This window comes from Bubalus kerabau, chromosome 19, assembly GCF_029407905.1.
Source record: "Bubalus kerabau isolate K-KA32 ecotype Philippines breed swamp buffalo chromosome 19, PCC_UOA_SB_1v2, whole genome shotgun sequence".
NCBI classification, from domain to species: domain Eukaryota; kingdom Metazoa; phylum Chordata; class Mammalia; order Artiodactyla; family Bovidae; genus Bubalus; species Bubalus kerabau.
In genome coordinates, this window is record NC_073642.1 from 45,926,509 (window position 1) to 45,948,103 (window position 21,595).

General features: G+C 38.2%; 1 protein-coding gene across 3 annotated transcripts in view; it reads left to right on the forward strand.

The window, feature by feature from the left end:
- Positions 1-21,595, forward strand: part of PRORP (protein only RNase P catalytic subunit) — a 134,550-nt gene that overhangs the window by 41,066 nt on the left and 71,889 nt on the right. For 2 of the 3 annotated variants that reach the window (XM_055555768.1, XM_055555769.1), the window contains one exon: positions 13,340-13,447. The exons of the other annotated variant lie outside the window; for it this stretch is intronic. In XM_055555768.1, the coding sequence (XP_055411743.1) occupies positions 13,340-13,447 (108 nt within the window). The remainder of the gene's footprint in view (positions 1-13,339; positions 13,448-21,595) is intronic. 3 annotated transcript variants of the gene reach the window in all.

Sequence of the window (21,595 nt, forward strand, 5' to 3'; positions counted from 1 at the left end):
GGTACATTTCAAACTAGTGAATTGTGCAGTATATGAATTATGTCTCTGTAAAAATTTTTTTTAGTTAGAACTTCTTTTATTAATAGCCAAGAAACAGATGGTCAAAGGATCAGTGACTTTTCATACCCCGGATCATGAGCCAATCATCTATCAATTACAATTTTGGCAGTAGCCCTAGAAAGAAATAATTGTTTCTCGCTTTAATGTACCACCCATTAAAACAGGTAAGCTTGCATATTTGTATTGCCCTATGCCATAGTAAACTTCCCAAGTGGTGCTAGTGGTAAAGAACCTACCTGCCAATGCAGGAGATATAAGAGACTCGGGTTCAATCCCTGAGTGGGGAAGATCCCCTGGAGGAGGGGACGACAACCAACTCCAGCATTCTTGCCTGGAGAATCCCAGGGGCAGAGAAGCCTGGGGGCTACAGTCCACAAGGTCGCAAAGAGTCAGGCTTGACTGAAGCGACGTAGCATAGTGCAGCACATGCCATAGTAAGTAAGTGTGCTGTCTCAGTGGGTTAACTCTTTCTTTTTCATGCCTTCTCAGCACGTATTCAAGGGCTTTTGTGTGCAATGATATAAATTTGTTTAGTTTGGAAAGGCAACATCTTGGGGACCCATCAAAAGTATTACAAAGTAATTGAAAGTATTACTCTCTGACTAGTAATTTATTTACTAAGCAGAACTTTAGTAATGGGAGAAAAAACAACCCAACATCTTAGATTTATCTGTTTTTTATTAGAAGAAGTGGATTGGGAGGATAATCTTTGGCTGAGATTATATTACACATTCTGTGATTGCACAGAGGTTCCAGAGACTCACCTTTCAAGCAAAGCTTCTCAAGTATACCCTCTTCCATTCTGTGGTTTTAAGGGATTTCCAAAAGTTGTTAACATAGAATATCAGAACTGGAAGGGGATTTTATACGTTGTCTAGTTTAACTCTTGATTTTTACAGATGTCCATTTTTCCAGTAATACTGAACTACCTTTGTTTATCATTACTCCTGAAGTGAATATAATGAGTACCAAGTATAGCACCAAGATGATAAATTGGAAATATAATGGGAAATATTTTTCATGTGAATTACTAGTGAAACCTGAATTTTAGAAATTTAATGTACTTATTTTCCTTGGTTTATTCAGACTTAAATAAGAAATGGTCACATTGTATGTAAACTTTTAATTTCTTTGTAGTTTTATTTCCATTTATAAAAAGTATTCCAACCAATATTTAGTTAGTTTTGATATGAATTGAAACTTTCTATACATTGTATAGGAAATATATTTGAGCAGAGAAATTTTAAACAAAGTATTTGCTGAGTAGAAAGGAAAGAGGATGGTCCCACACAATTGGAGTTGGCAGGGATAGAAAAGCTAAAGCAGCCAAGTGACATATGAAAGCATGTTTATAGATCAGTGGTTATTTTAATGATGAAATACATGTTACTATTAGGATTTTCTTTTGTTTTTTTAATCAGCTTTACATATAATAAAACTTGCGAATGTACAATTCAGTGAGTTTTGACAAATATATGCAGTTGTACCATAACCTCTACAATTAAGATATAGGATGTTTAGGGACTTCCCTGGTGGTCCAGTGATTAAGACTCCCCACTTCCACTGCAGGGGACATGGGTTCAATCCCTGATCAGGGAACCATGATCCTGCATGCCATGCTGTACAGCCAAATAAAAACAAAAACAAGATATGGGATATATCACCCCCAATAGTTCCCTTGCATTCATTGCAGTCAGTTCCCTCTCCTTCCTTTCTGGAACCATTAATCTCCTTTCTGTTGGTATAGTTTTGCCTTAAATTTCATATAAATGACATTATACAGTATGGATTTGCCCTTTTTGTCTGCCTTTTTTTTTTCCATTTAGCATAGTTCTTTTGAGACCCATTCATATGTTTCTGTGTATCTATAGTTTCTTTTTATTGATGAATAGTAAACCATTGTCTGGATATACCACAGATTTTCTGTTCATTTACTAGTTAATGGATATTTGAGTTGTTTCCACTTAGGGGTAATTACAAATAAAGCCATTATTAACAGTCACACTTAAGTCTTCACGTGGATGCATGTTTTCATTTCTCTTCTTTGAATGCTAGAGGTAGATTTGTTGAGATGTAGGATAAATATATTCTTAACCTTATAAAGTATTTGTTGCTCAGTTGTGTCCAACACTTTGCGACCCCATGGACCATAACTCACCAGGCTCCTCTGTCCATGGAATTCTCCAGGCAAGAATACTGGAGTGGGTTGTCATTCCCTTCTCCAGATGAATCTTCCTGACCAAGGGATCAAACCCAGATCTCCTGTGTTGCAGGCAGATTCTTTACCGTCTGAGCCACCAGGGAAGCCCTTAATCTTCTAAGAAACTGCTCATTTGTCTTCCTTACTATCAGTTCAGTTCAGTTGCTCAGTCGTGTCCGACTCTTTGCAGCCCCATGAATCGCAGCACGCCAGGCCTCCCTATCCATCACCAACTCCCGGAGTTCACTCAGACTCACGTCCATCGAGTCAGTGATGCCATCCAGCCATCTCATCCTCTGTCGTCCCCTTCTCCTCCTGCCCCCAATCCCTCCCAGCATCAGAGTCTTTTCCAATGAGTCACTCTCCATATGAGGTAGCCAAAGTACTGGAGTTTCAGCTTTAGCATCATTCCTTCCAAAGAAATCCCAGGGCTGATCTCCTTTAGAATGGACTGGTTGGATCTCCTTCCCAACTATAGTTGTGCCATTTTGCAATATTTGGAAGTTCCAGCTGCTCCATATACTTATTATGGTCGGTCTCTTAAATTTTAGCCTTGCTGGTGGGTGGTTAATGATTTCTCACGGTGGTTTTAAATTTATATTTCCCTAATGACTAACAGTGTTGAGTATCTGATCATGTGCTTATCGGCCTAAAAGGGAGACTTCCTCTTTGTAATTTTGACACAGTGGTATTATCTGATCCACAGTTGATTACTCAGGTTTTGTCACTTGTCACAATAATGTCCTTTGTAAGTTTCTCCTTTGCCCAGATCCAGTTCAGGATTACACATTAAGTTTAGTTGTCTTGTTTCTTTTTTTCTTTTTTTTTTTTTTTCTATTACAACATCATGATTTATTAAAGCACCGCATTCTGTACAACAAAGGGCCTTAACAGGTGTCTATTCTCAGCCAAATCTCTCTATAAGTTAGCTTCTCTTAATCAAAAACATGTTACACTTTAAATTAGTAATTTAACTGATGAGGAAGTTACCATAATACCTAGTTTAACATTGAACAAATCTAACCACCTCTTGGACATTCATGTAAAATCCTGACATAGACTTTGATTTAAAACTTCTCAAAATAAATTCATTAAAGCAAGTTCCCTGTGAAAATATGTAAGAATGAAAGCTAGCACAATAGCAGGTGCAGTCTTTACATTTTATTAACCATAGAAGATACTTTTTTAACGAATCTAATAGAGACATTAACTGTGCAAAAGCTGATGAGATTTACAGTCTTAAATACAAGCACCAACACAGAAAGGATATTGTGTCAGTTCAGTTCAGTTCAGTCGCTCAGTCGTGTCCGACTCTTTGTGACCCCATGAATCGCAGCATGCCAGGACCCCCTGTCCATCACCAACTCTTGGCGTTCACCCAAACTCATGTCCATTGAGTTGGTGATGCCATCCAGCCATCTCATCCTCTGTCGTCCCCTTCTCCTCCTGCCCCCAATTCCTCCCAGCATCAGAGTCTTTTCCAATAAGTCAACTCTTCACTTGAGGTGGCCAAAATGCTGGAGTTTCAGCTTTAGCATTGGTCCTTCCAATCAACACCCAGGACTGATCTCCTTTAGAATGGACTGGTTGCATCTCCTTGCAGTCCAAGGGACTCACTCTCAAGAGTCTTCTCCAACACCACAGCTCAAAAGCATCAATCCTTTGATGCTCAGCTTTCTTCACAGTCCAACTTTCATATCCATACATGACAACTGGAAGAACCATAGCCTTGACTAGATGGACCTTTGTTGGCAAAGTAATGTCTCTGCTTTTGAATACGCTATCTACGTTGGTCATAACTTTGCTTCCAAGGAGTAAGCGCCTTTTAATTTCATGGCTGCAGTCACCATCTGCAGTGATTTTGGAGCCCCCCAAAATAAAGTCTGACACTGTTTCCCCATCTATTTCCTATGAAGTGATGGGACCAGATACCATGATCTTAGTTTTCTGAATGGTGAGCTTTCAGCCAACTTTTTCACTCTCCTCTTTCACTTTCATCAAGAGGCTTTCTAGTTCCTCTCCCTTTCTGCCTTAAGGGTGATGTTATCTGCATATCTAAAACTCTACTAATTCTACACTTAAGAGGGTCATTTCTTTATGTAAGCACAATCTCATTTATGAATTATACATGATATGTAGTTTAGGATCCATCTACATACATTATGCTTATAACTGCGTGCTGCTGCTGCTAAGTCGCTTCAGTCGTGTCCGACTCTGTGCGACCCCATGGACTGCAGCCTACCAGGTTCCTCCGTCCATGGGATTTTCCAGGCAAGAGTACTGGAGTGGGTTGCCATTGCCTTCTCCTAGTTGTCTTGTTTCTTTGGTCTCTCTTTATCTGCAACAAAATTCTGCTTTCTTTGTCTTTCTTGAACTTTGACCTTTTTTTTTTCCCCTGAAAACTATAGACCTAGTGTTTTGTAGAATGTCTCTCAGTTTGGGTTTACCTAATATTTCGTTATGATTAGATTCATGCATTTTTGGCAAGATATCACAAAAATGCTGTTGTATCTTTGTCAGGGTCTTCCCCTGGTGGCTCACTGGTAGAGAATGCACCTGTCAATGCAGGAGTCTCAGATTCCATCCCTGGATTGGGAAGGTCCTCCGGAGAAGGAAATGGCAACCCACTCCAGTATTCTTACCTGGGAAATCCCATAGACAGAGGAGCCTGACAGGCTATAGTCCATGGGTTACAAAAGAGTTGGACACAGCTTAGTGACTAAACACAATACTTCTTGTCAGAGGCATCGTGTCAAGAGGCATACTGTGTGAATATTGGTAATGACTGTGTTGCCCAAGAAATTTTTGTCTATCCTGATGTTATGTGGAATTCTATTTTCTTCTAGGTTTAGCTCTTACATTTAGATTTCATAGTTTTGGCTTTTGGGTTTAGACTTTCACTTTTTAACCTTTTATGATCTATAACAAATTTTTAACTGTGATGTGAGTTAGAGATTGAGGTGCATTTTTTTCCACCGTTTTATTAATTTTCTTCTCTGTTTTCTGTTTCTCTGATGCTGTTTTTCATTATTCTGTTATCTTTGAAATGTATTTGCTCTTCTTTTTCTAGCTTAAAGTGAAAACTTGGATCAGTGATTTTAGACCTTTCTTCTTTTCGTGTAATCAGTTAAAGCTAATATTAGTCTAGTGCAGTCCACAAATATTTGTGTGTGTGTTATTACTTATATATACAACTAGATATATACAATCTAAAAAATGAAATAAAACTGTAACAAAACACAAACAGACTCACAGATATAGAGTCCAAATTGGTGTTTACCAATGGGGAGAGGGAAGCAGGGAAGGGACAAGATAAGGGTAGCAACTGACAAATATTGATGAAAATGTTGGCTTAAACCTCAACATTCAGAAAACTAAGGTCATGGCATGTGGTCCCATCACTTCATGGCAAATAGATGGGGAAACAATGAAATGGTGAGGTACTTTATTTTCTTGGGCTCCAAAATCACCGCAGATGGTGACTGCAGCCATGAAATTAAAAGGCTCTTGCTCCTTGGAAGAAAAGTTATGACCAACCTAGATAGCACATTAAAAAGCAGAGACATTACTTTGCCAATAAAGGTCCATCTAGTCAAAGCTATGGTTTTTCCAGTAGTCATGTATGGATGTGAGAGTTGGACTATAAAGAAAGCTAAGCGCCGAAGAATTGATGCTTTTGAACTGTGGTGTTGGAGAAGATTTGAGAGTCCCTTGGACTGCAAGATTTACCCAGTCCATCCTAGAGGAAATCAGTCCTAAATATTCATTGGAAGGACTGATGCCGAAGCTGAAACTCCTAAACTTTGGCCACCTGATGCAAAGAACTGACTCATTAGAAAAGACCCTGATGCTGGGAAAGATTGAAGGCAGGAGGAGAAGGGGATGACAGAGGATGAGTTGGATGGATGCCATCACTGACTTGATGAACATGAGTTTGAGCAAGGTCCGGGAGTTGGTGATGAACAGGGAAGCCTGGCGTGCTTGCAGTCCATGGGGTCGCAAAGAGTAACTGAGCGACTGAACTGAACTGAATATTTTACTATCACTTAGTTCAAAATATTTTCTAATTTTTTGTGTAATTTTCTTTTAACCCTTGGGTTATTTGGAAGTATTATTCAGAAATATTTGAAACTTTTCTAGGTATCTTGCTGCTGTTGACACTCTATAGTGACTGCATCAATTAACATTCCCACCAACAGTATACAGGGCTTCACTTTTGTGTGTGTATGTGTGAGTAATCAGCAAACATGTTTCAGATTTTAATATTTTGAAATGTATCGAAACTTATTTTATGACCTGAAACTGTGGTTTTTCTTGATGTTCCATGTATTCCTGAAAGGAAGAAATATTCTGCCATTATTGGATGTATTCTCTTTTAGGTATCAATCAAGTCAAAGTGGTTAATACTATAGTTTAGCTCTTCTGTATCCCTACTGATTTTTGTCTACCTTTTCTATCAATTATGGAGAGAGAAGTGTTGAAGTCTCCATCTATAATTATAGACCTTTATGTTCCTCCTTTCAGTTTTGTCAAGTTTTGCTTCTTGTATTTCCAAGCTCTGTTCTTATTTATGACTCTGACTTCCTTATATATTGATTTTGTTGTCATTACAAAGTGTCCCTTTTTATTTTTTATAATACCTTTTTAAAAAAAATCTATTTTGACTCAAATTAGTACTGCTACTTCAACTTTCTCAAGCATGCCAATGCATGCATGCTATGTATTTTCTTCCTACTACTTTTCACTTTCAGCTTATCCATATCGCTATATTTAAAGTACATCTCTTATAAACAGTATTTTTAAATAGGATTGAATTCAGATTTAAAACAAGTGGGACTAATCAAACTGAAAAGCCTTTGCGCAGTGAAGAAACTGTCGACACCATGAAAATGCCACTTATTGAATGAGAGAAGATACTTGCAAAGGATATATCGGATAAAGGGTTAATATTCAAACTATACGGGGCTTCCCTGATAGCTCAGTTGGTAAAGAGTCTGTCTGCAATGCAGGAGACCCTGGTTTGATTCCTGGCTCGGGAAGATCCACTGGAGAAGTGTTAGGCTACCCACTCCAGTCTTCTTGGGATTCCCTCGTGGCTCAGCTGGTAAAGAATCCTCCTGCAATGCAGGAGACCTGGGTTTGATGCCTGGGTTGGGAATATCCCCTGGAGAAGTGAAAGGCTACCCACTCCAGTATTTTTACCTAGAGAATTCCATCCAAAATACTCAAAGAACTCATACACCTTAACATTAAAAAAACAACCCAATTAAAAAGTGGACAGAAGACCTGAATAGACATTTTGCCAAAGATGACGTGCAGATATCAGCAGGCACATAAAAAGATGCTGAACATCACTAATCACCAGGGAAATGAAAATAAAAACCACAGTGAAATATCGCCTCACAACTGTTGGGATGGTTATTATTAAAAAGACAACAAATAACAAGTTTGGCAGGATGTGGAGAAAAGTGAACCCTTGTGCACTGTTTGTGGGAACGTAAATTGGTGCAGCCACTATAGAAGACAGTATGGAAGTTCCTCAAAAAGCTAAACTAGAACTACCATATGATCTAGCAGTTTCACTCCTAGGTATTTATCGGAAGAAAATGAAAACACTAATTTGAAAAGATATGTTTCCACCCATGTTTACTGCAGCATTATTTACATTGCCAAGATATGGAAGCAACCTCAGTGCCTATCAGTAGATAAATGGATAAAGAAGATGTGGCATGTATATGTATCACAAAAGAATACTAACTCAGTCTTAAAAAAGAATGAAATTTTCCATTTGCAACAACATGAATGTACCTAGAGGGTATTATGCTGATGCAAGTCAGACAGAGAAAGACAAATATTGTATGATTTCACTTATATGTAGAATCTAAAAAACAAATTAACCAATATAACAAAACAAAAACAGAGTTATAGATACAGAGAACAAACAGGTGGTTGCCAGAGGGGATGAAGGTGGGGATGAGAGGAATAGGCTGAGGGAGATTAAGAGGTACACACTTCCCAGTGTGGGAAATATAATCAATAACAGATAGTAACCTGAATAGACAGGTTGTGGTCAACCTGTCTACACTTATTACAGTCAACTATATTTCAAAAACAAGCAAACAAATTTAAGAAAAAGATCAGATTTGTGGTTTCAAAGGCAGGAAATGGAAGGAGGACAAATTGGATGAAGTTAGTCCAAAGACACAAAATTCCAGTTATTTAGATAAATACTAGGGATATAATGTAAAACTTTATAAATATAATTATTTTATTATTTATTTTATTTTATATTTTCTGTTTATCAAGTTCACACTACTGTGTGTCATACATAAAAGTTGTTAAGAGTGTAAGTCCTAACGGTTCTCATTGATGAATGTTCATTAAACTTACTGTGGTAATCATTTCATAATATATGTAAGTCAAATCATTATGCCATATACTTTAAACTTATACAGTGTTGTATTTCAACTATATTGCAATGAAATTGAAAGAAAAAACAAAGTACATGTCTTATATACAGCATTTTTGATAGTGTTGAATTTAAATATTTTATTTTGCTATTATCCAAAAAATTTTTGGCTCCTCTATTCCTACTTTCGCAGAAGGCAATGGCACCCCACTCCAGTACTCTTGCCTGGAAAATCCCATGGACGGAGAAGCCTGGTAGGCTGCAGTCCATGGGGTCACTAGGAGTCGGACACGACTGAGCGACTTCACTTTCACTTTTTGCTTTCATGCATTGGAGAAGGAAATGGCAACCCACTCCAGTGTTCTTGCCTGGAGAATCCCAGGGACGGGGGAGGCTGGTGGGCTGCTGTCTATGGGGTTGCACAGAGTCAGACACGACTGAAGTGACTTAGCTTATTCCTACTTTTATGTTCTTTTGGGTTAATCAAATGTTTTTTAAAAAATTTCATTGAATTCTTTTGTTGGCTTATTATCTATAACTTTTTCTATATTTTTAAATATATGAATTGGGGTTATAATATGATTCTTAACCTAGTCCACTTAGAGTTTAGATTATTTGTTCAGTTGCTAAGTCATGTCCGATTCTTTGCAGCACTGTGACTGCAGCACGCCAGACTTGCCTACATTCATTATCTCCCAGAGTTTGCTCCAACTCACATCCATTGAGTCAGTGATGCTCTCTAACCATCTCATCCTCTGCTTCCCCCTTCTCCTTTCACCTTCAACCTTTCCCAGCATCAGGGTCTTTTCAAATGAGTCAGCTCTTCACATCAGGTGGCCAAAGTATTTCAGCTTCAGCATCAGTCCTTCCAATGAATATTTAGGATTGATTTCCTTTAGGATTGACTACTTTGATCTCCTTGCTGTCCAAGGGACTCTCAAGAGTCTTTTCTAGCACCACAATTCAAAAGCATCAATTCTTTGGCACTCAGCTTTCTTTATAGGCCAACTCTCACATTCATACATGACTACGGGAAAAAACATAGCCTTGACTATATGGACCTTTGTTGGCTAAGTGATCTCTCTGCTTTTTAATACACTGTCTAGGTTTGTCCTAGCTTTACTTCCAAGAAGCGAGAATTTTTTAATCCATGGCTGCAATCACCATCTGCAGTGATTTTTGGAGCCCAAGAAAATAAAATTTGTCACTGTTTACATTTTTTCCCCATCTATTTGCTGTGAATTGATGGGACCAGATTCCATGATCTTAGTTGTTTGAATGTTGTTTTAAGACCGCCTTTTCACTCTTCTTTTTCACCCTTCATCAAAAGGGTCTTTAGTTCCTCTTCACTTTCTGCCATTAGAGTGTTACCATCTGTGTATCTGAACTTGTTAATATTTCTCTGGGCAGTCTTGATTCCAGCTTGGCATTCATCCAGCCTGGCATTTTGCCTGATATACTGTGCCTATAAGTTAAATAAGCAGGGTGACAATATACAGCCTTGACAAACTCATTTCTCAATTTTGAACCAGTCCTTTTTTTATTCCATGTCCAGTTTTAACTGTTGCTTCTTGACCTGCATACAGATTTCTCAGGAGATAGGTAAAGTGGTTTTAAGAATTAAACCATCTCTTTAAGAATTTCCCACAGCTTGTTGTGATCTGCACAGTCAAAGTCTTTAGCATAGTCAATGAAGCAGAAGTAGATGTTTTTCTGGAATTTATTTGCTTTTTCTATGATCCAGTGGATGTTGGCAAATTGATCTCTGGTTGTTCCTCTGCCTTTTCTAAATCTAGCTTGTACATCTGGAAGTTCTCAGTTCATGTACTGCTGAAGCCTAGCTTGAAGGATTTTGAGCATTATCCTGCTAGCATGTGAAGTGAGTACAATTGTATTGTAGTCTGAACATTCTTTGCCATTACCCTTCTTTGGGATTGGAATGAAAACTGACCTTTTCCAGTCTTATGGCCACTACTGAGTGTTCCAGGTTTGCTGGCATATTGAGTGCAGCACTTTAACAGCATAATCTTTCAGGATTTGAAACAGCTCAGCTAGAATTCCATCACCTTCATTAGCTTTGTTCGTAGTAATGCTTCCTAAGGCCCATTTGACTCCACACGTCAGGATGTTTGGCTCTAGGTGAGTGACCACACCACTGTGGTTATTAAGACCTTTTGTGTAATAGTTCTTCTGTGTATTTTTGCTACATCTTCTTAATCTCTTCTGCTTCTGTTAGGTCCTTTCTTTGAATTCATTTTTACTATATTTTCCTTTAAATACTTAAATCTATTTATAATAGCTACTTTAAATTTCTTGCCTGCTAACTCCAGCAGTTAGCAGGATTGGACTTTGGGTTGCTTTTGACTTTCTTCTCTCTTGACTGTGGGTCACAGTTTTCTATTTCCTCTCTTGTTTATTAATTTTTAAATTGTGTTTTGGACATTGTGAGGGGCATGTTGTAAAATTCAAAGGCTCTGGATTCTATTATCTTCCTCTAGAGGTTGTTCATTTTTTGCTTTGCCAGACTGTTAAACTTGGTTAGACTCAAAGTCTAAACTCTGCTGCTTTTGCTGAAAGTGAAAGTGTAGTCACTCAGTCCTGTCTGACTCTTTTTGACCCAGTAGACTGTAGCCCGCCAGGCTTTTCTGTCCATGGAATTTCCCAGGCAAGAATACTGGAGTTGGTTGCTGTTCCCTTCTCCAGGGGATCTTCCTGACCCAGGGGTCAAATCCCACTCTCCTGCATTGCAGGCAGATTCTTTACCATCTGAGCAACCTGGGAAGCTGTTTTTGCAGTGGATAGTAATTGAAATTTTGTTCAAATCTTTCAAGTCTTTCACCTGTTCTCCTCCCACCCCCCAGCCCAGGCTCCTTGGAGTCTCTTCTGTACATGAATAGATCAAGAGCTAAGGATTTAGCAGATTTATACACAGATTTTTGCAGTTCCCTCTTTTCTAATATTCTTTTTATAACTTTCCAGCCTCTCTGACAACCTGAAACTCTTATCTTCTCAAACTAATTGATTATGATTTCTCAAACCAATCAGTCTACAGTTTTCTGGTTGATTTTGAATTGCCCCTCCCTACCATGCTGACTAGAGTGCCGTCTGGCAAAAAGCTGTATACAGGCAAATTTCTCCTGCTGCAGTTCACTTCTTTTCTGGTTATCCATAGATGCATAACGAATCACCCCAAATATAGTGGCATTGAACAGAAACAATCACCTATTATTATTATGGTTCTAGGGTTTGACTGAACTCAGTTGTGTGGTTCTTGCTTGGCTCTTCTACTGTTGTAATCAAATGGAGGCTAAAATCATCTTGAAATCTCCCTCACTCTCATCAGTTTGACAGTTGATATTGGCTTTTGGCTGGGACTAGGTTCGACTTTCAGGTAGAATACCTGTGCATGACCTCTGCCTGGGCTTTTTAATAATAGTTGGCTTCTAAGAGCAAGCATCCCAAGAAGGAGAGCCGGATGGAGCTGTATTTCCTTTTATTAACTGGCCTTGGAAGTCACATAGTGTCACTTTTGCCACATTCATGCATTGAGGCAGTCACAAAGAAAAGCTTCTGTTCAAGTGGAGGGAATTAGACTCCACCCTGGTGGCTCAGAGGATAAAGCATCTGCCTGAAACCTGGGAGACCCAGGTTTGAATCTTAGGTCGGGAAGCTCCCCTAGAGAAGGAAATGGCAAGCTACTGCTGTATTCTTGCCTGGAAAATTCCATGGATGGAAGAGCCTGCTAAGCTACCATGCATGAGATTGCAGAGAGTCGCATACAACTGAGCAGCTACACTTTTGAGGGTGAGGAGTGTCAAAGAATTTTTCAGACATGTTTTAAAACTATCAAACCTTCTTTTAAATGTTGTGTTCCCTTCAATTTCTCCTTGTTTTTGGTCATTCTCTAGTACCTTCAAATAATTACTTTTTATGTAGATAACATCATGTTATCTGGTAGTCCATTATAGACTACTTCATCATTACCAGGAGTAGAACTTCCTCTCCTACGTTTCTTCCACCCATAGCACTCATCACCTTTGCCATTCATATATTAACTTGTTTATATTGTGTCTCTTCCCATTAAAATGCAAGCTCTGTTAAGTTGGGATTTTCTCTCTTTGGTAACTGCTAGGCAAAAAATTTAGTAGGCGCTGAACAAATTTTTGTCGAATGAATGGTGAATGAATTTTCAGCTCTTCAAAACAGCCATGAGTAACCAAAGCTTCTTGATAAAAGAGGAGTACAAATTATAGAGCCTTGTTCTTTCCACATGGTTACATTGGTAGACTTGCATATCTCAGATCCATTTCTCCTTGGCTTAAAGAATAGAGCATAGAGATTTTGACATTTTAATATCATTACTGCTGTATGTGTCAGTTTAGCAGGCTAGATAACTGATTACAGCTCAGTTGAAATACCATGTTATGTACTTTGTGAAGTGTAAAGCACTATGAGATTATAAGAGATATCAGATAATTACATGCAGTTGCACCTGGTAGGCCGGTCTTTACAGATTTCATTTTGAAAGCATATTTCCATATGTGTGTGTATTTGTTTATTTTTAAGGAATGAGTATTTTGATTTTCCAGAACAGTAATGAAAGTTATAGCTGTATGTTTATGATAAAGACCTTAGTAGGTTCTTATTATTTTATCTGACTTTTTTTTTAGGAACTTAAGAGATTTCAGAACTTTGTAAAATACCATCCTCCTTTTGATGTTGTCATTGATGGGCTCAATGTTGCCAAGATGTTTCCTAAAGCTCGTGAATCTCAAGTTGTAAGTACAAGTTTTGTTATTCCACATCTCTAGAAATATTTATTGGACTCATTTGTGATCTTTCTTGGTTCTCTTAGTTCCCCATTTTCCCTTCCTCTAAAAATAAGTTCTCAAAAGTGCCACAATGACCAACCAGTCATCTAAGATTCACTGTTTTTGTTTCTGATAAGTAAGTGGCTCTTACTGGCTGGGCAAGAGTGAGAGATTCAAAAGTCTATGTAATAAAGGGCCAGTTCAGCCTTTTTTGTGTAACCTTTAGCTAACCTTATAGGTCTCTAATCTTTGGGTTATTCTATCTTGTCCCCGTGGATCACATCCCTCCACTTGAAATTTATCAACTTATACTATTAAGAGGTGTTAATCACTCATTGGGGCATCCTGGAAAGCTCAGTTGGTAAAGAATCCACCTGCAATGCAGGAGACCCTGGTTTGATTCCTAGGTTGGAAGATCCACTGGAGAAGGGATGCTGCTGCTAAGTCGCTTCAGTCGTGTCCGACTCTGTGCGACCCCATAGACGTCAGTCCACCAGGCTCCGCCGCCCCTGGGACTCTCCAGGCAAGAACACTGGAGCGGGTTGCCATTTCCTTCTCCAGTGCATCAAAGTGAAAAGTGAAAGTGAAGTCGCTCAGTCATGTCTGACTCTCAGCGACCCCATGGACTGTAGCCTACCAGACTCCTCCGTCCATGGGATTTTCCAGGCAAGAGTACTGGAGTGGGTTGCCATTGCCTTCTCCTGGAGAAGGGATAGGCTACCCATTATTCACATTTGTGTTCTTCCAGACATACTACGGAGAAGGCAATGGCACCCCACTCCAGTACTCTTGCCTGGAAAATCCCACGGACAGAGGAGCCTGGAAGGCTGCAGTTCATGGGGTCGCTGAGAGTCAGGCACGACTAGGTGACTTCGCTTTCACTTTTCACTTTCATGCATTGGAGAAGGAAATGGCAACCCGCTCCAGTGTTCTTTCCTGGAGAATCCTAGGGACGGGGAAGCCTGGTGGGCTGCCGTCTGTGGGCTCGCACAGAGTTGGACACGACTGAAGCGACTTAGTATAGCATAGCATAGCAGACATACTATGTTCATAAATTAAACTAAGCATTTCTTTTTTTGGTAAGATAATCGTTTGTTCTATCAATTTCTAAGTGTCTTAGTAGTTTTTAATAGGAATATAAGGATTTTTTTATAGCATAGTGAGCAATTCGGAGAAGGCAATGGCACCCCACTCTAGTACTTTTGCCTAGAAAATCCTATGATGGAGGAGCCTGGTAGGCTGCAGTCCATGGGGTCGCTAGAGTTGGACACGACTGAGCAACTTCACTTTCACTTTTCACTTTCCTGCATTGGAGAAGGAAATGGCAACCCACTCCAGTGTTCTTTCCTGGAGAATCCCAGGGACGGGGAAGCCTGGTGGGCTGCCGTCTGTGGGGTCGCACAGAGTCGGACACGACTGAGGTGACTTAGCAGTGAGCAATTACTTTCATTCTCATTTTTACAGATTAGAAAATTAAGGCCAATTTTGTACAGTACACCCTTAGAAAGCAGTCATAATATCAAAATTTGATTGTAGAGAGCTCCTGGGTTTCAGACTTGTGGGTCTTACCACTGGCAATCTATGGCCATTTATCTGTAGTTAAACTATTATTTCGTAAAAATTGCTGCCAACTTAAAAGCTTTTTCTCAGAGATGCTATCAATACTGGTCCAATTTGACCATTTGTACTCAGAAAAGCTTATAAGTACTCACAAAGGACAAGGTTGATTTATAGAAATTTCTTTATATGCCTTTCCTTTGTTTGTGGCTGCATTTTTATGGTCAGGTATGTACTTTTTACTGCTTTATTTTTAAAAAGCACAAAAGTAAGTTGACATCATTTTTGTCTCTTAGGTACTTGAAGGGCCTTTTGAAGCAGTAACATTGACAAAGACAAAGCCAGAATAGGAAACATGAAACTATTATCACTAAGGCATGGTAGAGCTCAGAATCAGAAGGGTTCATTCCCATCTAATCTGTGAGAATAAAAAGTTTCTTGTTTGTGTACTTTTTGTTTGACTTTCAGCTTCAAACAAAGCAAAATATTAGCTTGCCAGAAATATGTAGCCCAAATGGGCTCACTTTTGCCAGGACCATGTTGAAGATGTTGTAGTGGACACATCTTCCAGCTTTGTGGGAGAAAACCATGCACATTTTTGAAGATTTTAGCAGATTTTGGCAAGTACAGAGGCAGAGAACAAATGATGGGCCAGGGAAATCATCATGTCTGCCACTACTTTTAGCTTCTACTCTTTAAATAATTTAATGTAAGCAACAGCTTATGTGACAAGTAGTTGTTATTACCCAACTTTTCAGAGAACTTGTGGCAGTGCACTTGGCATTATATTTGGGAAATTTCAGCTTGGAGACTCAGCTTAAGAGACACAACCTGAATAGCATTTAATAACGTTTTAAATAGCTTTAAAGTAGCATTTTAGATTTGAAGTTAAGAACGGGGATTCTGGAACCAGGCTCTTTATAGTCAACTTACCACTTTAAATTGCTTTCATAGTTTGAGTGATTTATTTAACCTCTCTGTGCCTTATTTTCCCAATTTGTAAAACAGACCTAATAATAGTACCTATCTCTTAAAGATGTTGTGAAGAATACTTGGTATATACTAAGTACCTAATAGGTGTCACTATTATTGATTACTATTCAAAGTAACTTCCCAAATGGAACTGTAATTCTTGCTTTCAGCTATCCCCTGTTGAGCAGTTTAAGATTTTCTCCTGTTTTGTCATCCATGTCAATGAAGCTAAAAGGAAATACCAAATCTCTGCCTTAGTATTAGATTTAGTATTAGTGTTAGACTCTAGGTGAGGTACTCAAATAATACTTGATTGAGAATTGAAGCCAGTTCCATCAAAAACTTAAGAAAAATTTAAAATATGATTTTAAGAAATGTTATTTTCTTATGATTATAAAAGTAATGCATGTTCATTGTAGAAAATTTGGAAGTTATAGAAAAGAAAATTATATATAATCCTAACATTCAACTATAATCACGGTCAATGTTTTATTTCCTTGCAGTATTTTTCTATTTTTTTAACCTAAGTGAGCTTATATATCTATATTTTAATTTATAGTTTGAAAACTCTCAATAAAAGTGAAACTATAAAAGGAGTAAGAGAAATCAGGACTGTTTTAAAATATTTAAGATGAAAGGACCTTTGAAGCATATATAAAATTCAGGAACCCTAATGGGAAGAATAGAGAAATTTGCTGGACAGTAAAAAATGCTATAACATTGTTTAAACATAAAAACAAACTGAAAAATAATTGTAACACAAATGACAAAGGGCTAATTTCCTGACTGTACCAAGGTTTCTTATAAGTAAGTCTGTAAGAAAAAGAAGAACCAAGCAGTAGAAAAGTGGTTTAACCTTATTCATAATTATAGTTATGCAAATGAAAATGTTTGTCTCCTAGACTGGCAGAAATTTAAAAGTTAATAGTATCCTATATTTTGATTGGTTTCGAGAGGTAGAGAGGAGGGTTAGGATTCAAAAACAAAAAACAAGAATTAGGATTCCTAATCTTTTCCTTTGTGCACATCTTAAGACAACTATATTAAGAGAGAGAGAGAAAAAGGACAAATGAGTAGGTTAAGAATATTTCTTTTCTGGGCTATTTAATTAAACTTTGTTTACAAATTTTAAAAATGTTTGAGCATTTTTAGATGCTGTTAGGCACAGTGTTTTTTTGGTGGGTAATTTGGCAATAACTTTGAATGCCTAAAATGCTGAAATTCTTCTCTTAGGAACTGTTATATTCACACTAGTATATAAAACTTTATGTCCCAATGTGTTAGTTCCAGCATTGCTTGTAAGCAGAGAATCTAATCAACTTAAATATCTATCAGTCTAGGACCTGATATATATTGAAACATCTATTTTAAATGAATGAGATAGATCTATATGTACTGACATGGAATAATAGCCAAAGCAAGTGTAAGAAACTAGTTGTACAGCAACTGTATGGCCCCACTTGTGTTAAAAGCAAACCAAAGGGTTACCTGTATATAAATGTTTGTTAGGTAAATTTGTATATGACTGGAAAATTCCAGAAGTTACACATAAAAACTTTAGGATAGTTACCTTTAGGAATTGGGGATATAGTATAAGACAACAAGAGAATTTCAGTTTTTTATTTTTATTTTTAAAATTTTCTTTCACAACAAATATATGTTTAAAATTTAAAACTCATCATTAGGAAAAGTAAAAAGGCATTCTTGGTAAATATTCTAAAATAACTGTATCTTATGGATGTACTACAATTTTTTAATCATTTACCTGTTGGTGGGCATGTTAGCGGAGAAGGCAATGGCACCCCACTCCAGTACTCTTGCCTGGAAAATCCCATGGACGCAGGAGCCTGGTAGGCTGCAGTCCATGGGGTCTCGAAGAGTCGGACATGACTAAGTGACTTCACTTTCACTTTTCACTTTCATGCATTGGAGAAGGTAATGGCAACCCACTCCAGTGTTCTTGCCTGGAGAATCTCAGGGACGGTGGAGCCTGATGGGCTGCCGTCTATGGGGTCGCACAGAGTCGGACACGACTGAAGTGACTTAGCAGCAGCAGCAGGGCATGTTAGATTGTTTCTCATTTTTCACTATGGTAAATAATGCTTGGAAGAAGATCTCAGGATGTTTCAGATGATTTTTTGAGAATAGATTCCCAGAAATAGGACTCTTGAGTCAATGGGTATGGATAATTTTAAAGGTCTCACTGCTGCTGCTGCTGCTGCTAAGTCGCTTCAGTCGTGTCTGACTCTGTGCGACCCCATAGACGGCAGCCCACCAGGCTCCCCCGTCCCTGGGATTCTCCAGGCAAGGACACTGGAGTGGGTTGCCATTTCCTTCTCCAGTGTGTGAAAGTGAAAAGAGAAAGTGAAATTGCTCAGTCATGTCCGACCCTCAGCGACCTCATGGATTACAGCCTACCAGGCTCCTCTGCCCATGGGATTTTCCAGGCAAGAGTACTGGAGTGGGGTGCCATTGCCTTCTCCGAAAGGTCTCACTATATATTACCAAATTGCTTTCCAAAATGATTGAAGCAATTTATATTCCCACCAACAGTTATAAAAGTGCCCAAATAAAATACATTTATTCAAAGTTGCTCATTACATGATTGCTTCAACTACTTAGTTGCATTTGTGCTATGAATCTGCTAAGTGAATAGAGCTGGACAGTTTTTAACCCAGATTCCTTAGCTGAAACACTTTTAAAATTTGTAAACAAAGTTTAATAGAATAGCCCGGAAAGGAAATATTCTTGACCATTTTATTTGTCCTTTCTCTCTCTTAATATGGTTGCCTTTAAGTGTGCACAAAGGAAAAGATTAGGAATCCTAATTCTTGATTTTTTCATCTTTGTGTGCAGAATCTTCCAGCCTTTTTCTGTGGAATAATGTACAGCTCATTTATGTTCTTCTCATGAAACTCTCTGCATTATATGTTACAAATTCTACTTTGTCCTTTTGCATTAATGGTTAATTATATAGCCAGCATTGTTCTCTGTAAGTTCATAAATAAGAAGAGACCATTTTAAATTCATTACTTAGGGAGTAGCACCTTGATCACATATCTTGAACTCAGAGCCTACAGCTTAGGAGTGATTGAGATTTAAGGAACTAAAAATAGTTCTGGTTGTGAATTTATTTTCTCAATTTTCAAGCATATCCTTTTATATTTAGAATTTTTTGGAAGTCAGATTATATCTTATAATTGATGTCAGTAGAAACTTGCCAATTACTATGCAGAGTTGAGACTTAACTGGTGGTTGCCATTGGCTGAGAATGTACAGGTTTAGCTGTACACAGCATGTCTTTTCTCTTTTTGGAAGTTTTAATTTTTTTTTTAAACTTTACTTTATATTGGAGTATTAGCCAGTTAACAATGTTGTGATAGTTTCAGGTGGACAGCAAAGGGACTCAGCCATACATCTACGTGTGTCCATTCTCCCCTAAACTCTCCTCCCATCTAGACTGCCCTATAACATTGATCAGAGTTCTCTTCTGTTATAGAGTAGGACCTTATTATTTATCTGTTTTATATATAATAGCTTGTTTCTGCTAATCCCAAACTCCTAATATATTACCTCTCTTGTAACATAAGTTTGTATGTTACCTCTCTTGTAACATAAGTTTGCTTTTTATGGCTGTAAGTCTTTTTGTTTTGTAAATGAGTTCATTTGTATCATTTTTTAGATTCTTCATATAAGGGTTATCCTATGATATTTGTCTCTGTTTGACTTAATGTGATAATCACTAGATCCATCCCTGTTGCTCCAAATGGCATTATTTCATTGTTTTTGTGGCTGAGTAGTATTCCGTTGTATATGTACATCACATCTTCTTTATCTGTTGGACACTTAGGCTGCTTCCATGTCTTGGCTATTGTAAATAGTGCTGCTGTATCCAAAAGTCTACAAGCAATAAGTGCTGGAGAGGGTGTGGAGAAAAGGGAACCCTCTTACACTGTTGGTGCGAATGCAAACTAGTATAGCCACTATGGAGAAGAGTGTGAAGATTCCTTAAAAAACTGGAAATAGAACTGCCTTATGACCCAGCAATCCCACTGCTGGGCATACACACTGAGGAAACCAGAATTGAAAGAGACACATGTACCCCAATGTTCATCGCAGCACTGTTTATAATAGCCAGGACATGGAAGCAACCTAGATGTCCATCAGCAGATTAATGGATAAGAAAGCTATGGTACATATACACAATGGAGTATTACTCAGCCATTAAAAAGAATACATTTGAATCAGTTCTAATGAGGTGGATGAAACTGGAGCCTATTATACAGAGTGAAGTAAGCCAGAAAGAAAAATACCAATACAGTATACTAACGCATATATATGGAATTTAGAAAGATGGTAACAATAACCCTGCATACGAGACAGCAAAAGAGACACTGATGTATAGAACAGTCTTTTGGACTCTGTGGGAGGGGGAGAGGGTGGGATGATTTGGGAGAAAGGCATTGAAATACGTATAATATCATATATGAAACGAGTCGCCAGTCCAGGTTCGATGCACAATACTGGATGCTTGGGGCTGGTGCACTGGGACGACCCAGAGGGATGGTATGGGGAGGGAGGAGGGAGGAGGGTTCAGGATGGGGAACACGTGTATACCTGTGGCGGATTCATGTTGATATATAGCAAAACCAATACAATATTGTAAAGTTAAAAAAATAAAATAAATTATATATAAAAAAATAGTGCTGCTGTGAACATTGGGGTGCACTTATCTTTTCAAATTAGAGTTTTCTTCAGATATCTTCCCAGGAGTGGAATTGCTGGATAATATAGTAACTTTGTTTTCAGTTTTATAAGGAACCTCCATACTGTTTTCCATAGTGACTATACCAATTTATATTCCCACCAACAGTGTAGGAGGGTTCCCTTTTAGGGAAACAATATTAAACAGATGATAAACCAACATAATTTAGTGTACAGTGAGATTTAGACGGGACTAGCCTTAACCCTAATTCATTTGTTTCTCTCTTTAGTTGCTAAGTTGTGTCTGACTCTTGCGACCCAATAGACTGTAGCTTGCCAGGCTCCAGAGCTCTGTCCATGAAGTTCTCCAGGCAGGAGTACTGGAATGGGTTGCCATTTCCTTCTCCAGGGGATCTTCCTGACCCAAGAATTGAACTGAGGTCTCCTGCATTGCAGGCAGATTCTTTACCAACTGAAATATGAGGGAAGCCCAATTCATTTGTTTAATAAAACTTGCTACTCACCTTTTAGATGTTTTTCAAGGGTTAAGTGTATTCTGCTTTTAAACAGTACTTTTTTTGTTGCACGTTTTCAGAAGAAAGGTTTTGGTTTGCATTTTTACTTTTGAGAAGAAGGAAGGGTTCTGAGTAACTGGTAGATTAATTATATAGCTTTCATTTTAAGAACAGAGCATCTTAGCAGGGAATGCCAGTGTAGAATCAGTTACTGTTTACTGAGCACTGTTCAGTGCCAGGTAAAAGATTTTGAAGTGTGAAGATGTGTCTGCAGGCTGATAAATGCTATGAATGCTGGAACATGACTAGGCTAACGCTTATGTTATGTAAACAAGAAAGGCATAGTATACTTTGCATCCTTTTGTCC